The sequence below is a fragment of the Micromesistius poutassou genome (assembly GCF_964030765.1).
Source record: "Micromesistius poutassou genome assembly, contig: SCAFFOLD_975, whole genome shotgun sequence".
Classification (NCBI taxonomy): domain Eukaryota; kingdom Metazoa; phylum Chordata; class Actinopteri; order Gadiformes; family Gadidae; genus Micromesistius; species Micromesistius poutassou.
The window spans coordinates 13,813-18,807 of NW_028179668.1; the positions used below are offsets into that span (position 1 = coordinate 13,813).

A 4,995-nucleotide genomic window follows, 5' to 3' on the forward strand; every position below is an offset into this window, starting at 1 on the left:
GGTGGCGCAATCAAACCTCCACAGAGAAGTGCTCACGTTCCTACTTTCAGATTGAACGACTAACGAAAGGAAAGCTTCAAAATACGTTGTGGAGCCCATTCAGTCCGCGTTGGGCGTTGTGTTTCATGGCCGTTTCGATGGCGTTACGACGCGGAGGTGTGGAGGTATAGAGCCACGCTGTCGCTCACGTTAGCAGCGGCGCCCGGCGACTCTTGTTTTCATGGCAACGTAGCAGGCCCCGGTCCGAGGGTCGTGACATAAGGCTTCCGAGAAATACGGGCTTGGGTTCTGCTTCTGGTGGCTGTCCAATCAGGACACTGTGTCGTGTTGTTCTGAGCCAATAGGATCTGCTCTCGACGGACCCGTTCACCAGCAGAGGTGTGAGCGCTCACCGTTCGGAGGACGATGGGGTAAATGTTCGCCAAAAAGGTGAACTGCTTTAAAAAACGATTTTCTCTTCTTGTCACAATAAAAACCAAAGAGGACATTTGTAACACTAACGAAAAACGAAATAATTGTTAAACGTATGAAAAAAAGACATTTAAATCGTTATGCACATTGTTGGATGAGGTTAATTTTTTCGAAAAGCACTTTTAACGACGTTTGTTCCAAAGCTTTAAGCGATCTACACTAGTTGGCTGAGAATACTCGTGACTAACTCTCTCACAGCGCCAGCTCTGTGGAATATATTAAACCATCTTCTCTCACTGCAGCATTTAAATGAAATAACTTAAAGAGACGTTCTAGGTACAGTAGTAAGTATTTAAAGAGGAGACGACTCAAACTTAACCTAAGACCTACGATGAGCCAGGGTGGAAACAGAAAGGTTGGCTTCTAGTCACACACTTGTTCATGGTTATATTTAGGGAGATTCTTCCGGAAACTGTAGTAATGATTTTCATCAGTGTGATTTTGGTCAAATCAAGAGTGACAACAATATTTACTACTCTCATCGAGTCAAAGCTTCTCCAGTTTTTGATTTCCAGTTGTGTAACAAGATGTCTGTATGGTCTGTCATAAAGTGCCTTAAGAGTTGTGCAGACTTAATAAGCTATATTTTAACACTTAATATTAACAACCACAGAAAACACGATGACGCAGAACATTGTACTGCTGAGACTCATCAGAACAATTGCTGCATGGATACTATTGTTAAATACGAGTAGGATTAGCACACTAACGTAAAAACTAATCAGAGAAAGCTTTTTGAAGTCACGTATGTTAGAGCGCTGGACAGCAGCAGCTGCATGTGATGCTCGTTAGTAGTTAGTTAATTAAAGCCCTCTCACGAGTCTAACGAAGCCCTGACACATAGTCCTCCCTCCCCCCCTTTCAAAAGCAACGTTTGTCGTTCTTTGTTTGTTCCGCTTGTATCTCTATCCACCTTCTCATCGCTCGAAAAGGATTACTAAAGAAAAAGAAAATGCATATCTCGTTAAATCTTCTCCTGCATCGTGGAATCCGTGAATCCATTAAATCGGAAAACACTTTTCCTCCTCCTCTCCTCTCCTCCATCCTCTTCGTCTTTGTACATTTCTCCGCTCCGTTTTGGCTCCGGCTCCCCTCCTCCTCCTCCTCCTCCTCCTCCTCCTCCTCCTGCACCCCCCCCCCCCCCCCCCCCTGGGGCGGGGGGGCTCCCCGGGGGCGGGGCTACACCACGTCGCTCTCCACCACGCACTGCTCCGTGTACTCCTTCACCAGCTCCACCCGCAGTACGGTCCGGCACAGCTCCACCATGGGCGCCCAGAGCGCCGGGTCCAGGAACAGCTGGCACATGACGCTGCCCTGCAGGCTGGCCGTGTGGCGTCGCAGGTGGGCCAGATACTGCCGGCGTACCAGCGACAGGTCCTTCCCGAACATGTCGATGTTGAGGTAGTACCTAGTGTGTGTGTGTGTGTGGGGGGGGGGGTTCAGGGAGGGGAGGGGGAGGGAGGACATCGGATCGGCGTGGTCGTTATCGGGAAGTACAGACGTGTCTATCGGTCCGTTCTGTTCTGTTCGTATGTGCATTCTGCCTCGTCTGTCTCGTCTGCCTGTCTGTCTGTCTGTCTGTCTGTCTGTCTCCTCTCTCTGTCTGTTCTGTCTCGTCTGCCGACTGTCTTTCTATTTCTCCACTGTATCTACTGCGTCTGTGTCTCTAACTCTTCTACGCTGTAGCACGAGACCAGGCGGTATACACAAGTGGTGCCCTCGTTCAGAGTTCACCTGAGCCTCCCCCTCTCACTCTCTTATTGTGTGTCGTACGTCATGGCTCTTAAAAACACTACTTAGCATGGTGTAGCCTCTTAACCTAGTGATGGTTAGTGTGTACAGGGAATGGGTTAACCTAGTGATGGTTAGTGTATACAGGGAATGGGTTAACCTAGTGATGGTTAGTGTATACAGGGAATGGGTTAACCTAGTGATGGTTAGTGTATACAGGGAATGGGTTAACCTAGTGATGGTTAGTGTATACGGGGAATGGGTTAACCTAGTGATGGTTAGTGTGTACGGGGAATGGGTTAACCTAGTGATGGTTAGTGTATACGGGGAATGGGTTAACCTAGTGAGGGTTAGTGTATACAGGGAATGGGTTAACCTAGTGATGGTTAGTGTATACAGGGAATGGGTTAACCTAGTGATGGTTAGTGCTTGGCTCTTGGCTCATCCTCACTGTACTGACAGAGACATATGGTCATTTCTCTTTCTTCTGACTAATGGAGCCCAGGGGGGCGGGGGGGGGTCTCACCAGTCGTCCCCGATGGGCACCCTGATGGGGAAGGTGCAGAGGCTGACCACGGTGGGCGTGTCCTCGTCGTCCACCACCCAGTCGATGTCCTTCTTCAGCAGGATGTCCATGTTGCTCGGCAACAGCTTGTAGGGCTGCCAGTCCTGCACGACGGTGTGGCTGGGCAGGACGTGGCGCAGCAGGTCGGTGCCCAGGTACAGCCGGCGGACGGCCGCCGCGTCCAGCAGGACGGGCGGCGGGGGCGGGGGCGGGCCGCTGGAGGAGGCGGAGCTCAGCTCGGCGCCGTCCGGGCCCAGCTGGGCCAGACGGAGCTTCAGGTCCTCGGCTCTGAAGCGAACCAGCAGGATGCCCTGGAGGGGGCGAGAGAGAGAGAGAGAGAGAGGGAGAGAGAGAGAGAGAGAGAGAGAGAGAGGGAGAGAGGGGTCAGAGAGAGAGAGAGAGAGAGAGAGAGAGAGAGAGAGAGTGAGAGAGAGAGAGAGAGAGGGAGAGGGGGGTCAGAGAGAGAGAGAGAGAGAGAGAGAGAGAGAGAGGTCAGCCCTGGGGGTCAGAGAGAAAAAAAAAGAGAGAGAGAGAGAGAGAGAGAGAGAGAGAGAGAGAGGGGGAGGAGAGAGAGAGAGAGAGAGAGAGAGAGAGAGGGGTCAGAGAGAGAGAGAGGTCAGAGAGAGAGCGAGAGAGGGGTCAGAGAGAGAGAGAGAGAGAGAGAGAGAGAGAGGATCAGAGAGAGAGAGAGAGAGAGAGAGAGAGAGAGAGAGAGGGGGGCACCTGGGGCTTGCTGATGAGCCGGTACTTCTGGAAGTCCTTGGGCCCCAGCTGGTCGTCGCGGTCAGCCGGCTGACCTTCACCTCGGGGTACTTGGCCTTGGTGAGCTGGGAGCAGAAGCGCAGCAGCTCGCCGGCCACGCCGCGCCCGCGCTCCGGCGACGCCACGCGCAGACCCTCCACCAGCATGGTCTCCCCGTCGTCAATCACACACACCGACTCCAGCGCGATCTGCGGACGCCAGGGGGGGAGGGGCTTAGCTCAGGCGCTATAGAGTCAGGGTCGTCTGGTGGTCACCGGAAGGTCGCCGGTTCGATCCCAGGCTCCTTCTCCTCCTCCTCCTAGTGGAGTGTGGAGGTGTCCCTGAGCGAGACGCCCTCACCCTGACTGCTCCTGACCGGCCGGCTGTCGCCCTGCGGGGGTTGTCGGTGTGTGAGTGTGGGGATGAACCGCTGTAGGTCGCTTTGGATAAGAGTGTCAGAAAAATGTAAATGTCAACACAGGGCCACGTGACGCTTCGGTCAGGGCCGTGTCGGTGAGGAAGCGTGTCGGTGAAGTGCTAGTAGAGTGGATAATGCTCAGTACTAAAACAACTGATGCAGTAGGATAGAAACAGCACACAAAACAGATACAAAGAATCCTAAGAGTCCAAAGCCTGAATAGAATAGAATATGAATGAACTGAGGCCAAAGACTGCAGCTCTTGGGCCTCACCTAAGATGTATTCAAAGTAGAGTACATTACACGTCACATAAACATTTACGATTAAAAGCGATTTGTTTAATGGCAGTAGTTAATCAGATTTACTTCTCTTTTCATAGTCAGGACTTTGCTTTAGATGACTTATACACACTTATACAGGTACACATACAGGACCCGGCCACTGTGTTTTTGAACTGCAAATCAACCACAATAGACACCACCACCGCAGCGGTCCTAGCACCTGCAGTAACCTGTGTTTGCCTACAGAGGGCGCTGTTCCTGACGTTAGACTTTCTTTCAACTGAAACCTATGGTGCTAGTTAGTCAAATAAACACTCCAAACTACACGACTACAGTTATCATATGCAGTTGGAGTTCAACATAGTTTCATGGATATCATTTAATTCAAAAAATGTTTATTATACTTTTAGACTTAAACACTTTTTAGAATTAAAAACTTTTAGACTTAAAAACTTAAAAAACGTCGTCCTCCCACCACTTTGCCCTGCTTGCGGGCCAGCACCACGGTGCGGTTGGTCTCCTGCATCCAGGCGCCGTAGCGGGTGGGCAGGTAGTCCAGACCCCCGTAGATGTGCTGGCTCATGGCCATGATCTCATCGAAGTCCTCCTCGGTCGCCACGGTGAAGTGGAGGCCGGCCTGGGAGGGGGCGTCGGGGTGCTGGGGGGCCGAGAGGCTGTTCTCGATCTTCATCGCTGGAAGAACTGGACGAGGGGGAGACAAAATGGAGGCGTGAGCGGGAGACGGGGAATTTATTTATTTGTGTTTTTTGTCTGATTCGCGTTTTTT

At 51.6% G+C, this 4,995-nt stretch overlaps 1 protein-coding gene across 1 annotated transcript; it reads right to left on the bottom strand.

Moving 5' to 3' along the window:
- Positions 1–1,650: 1,650 nt before the first annotated feature.
- On the bottom strand, positions 1,651–4,899 carry LOC311372618 (histidine N-acetyltransferase-like; the record flags this gene model as incomplete). Its single annotated transcript, XM_084489598.1, is given in 5 exon segments — positions 1,651–1,879; positions 2,729–3,078; positions 3,491–3,552; positions 3,555–3,717; positions 4,684–4,899. Coding segments are annotated over 5 exon segments (1,020 nt in total).
- Between the last annotated feature and the right edge of the window lie 96 nt (positions 4,900–4,995).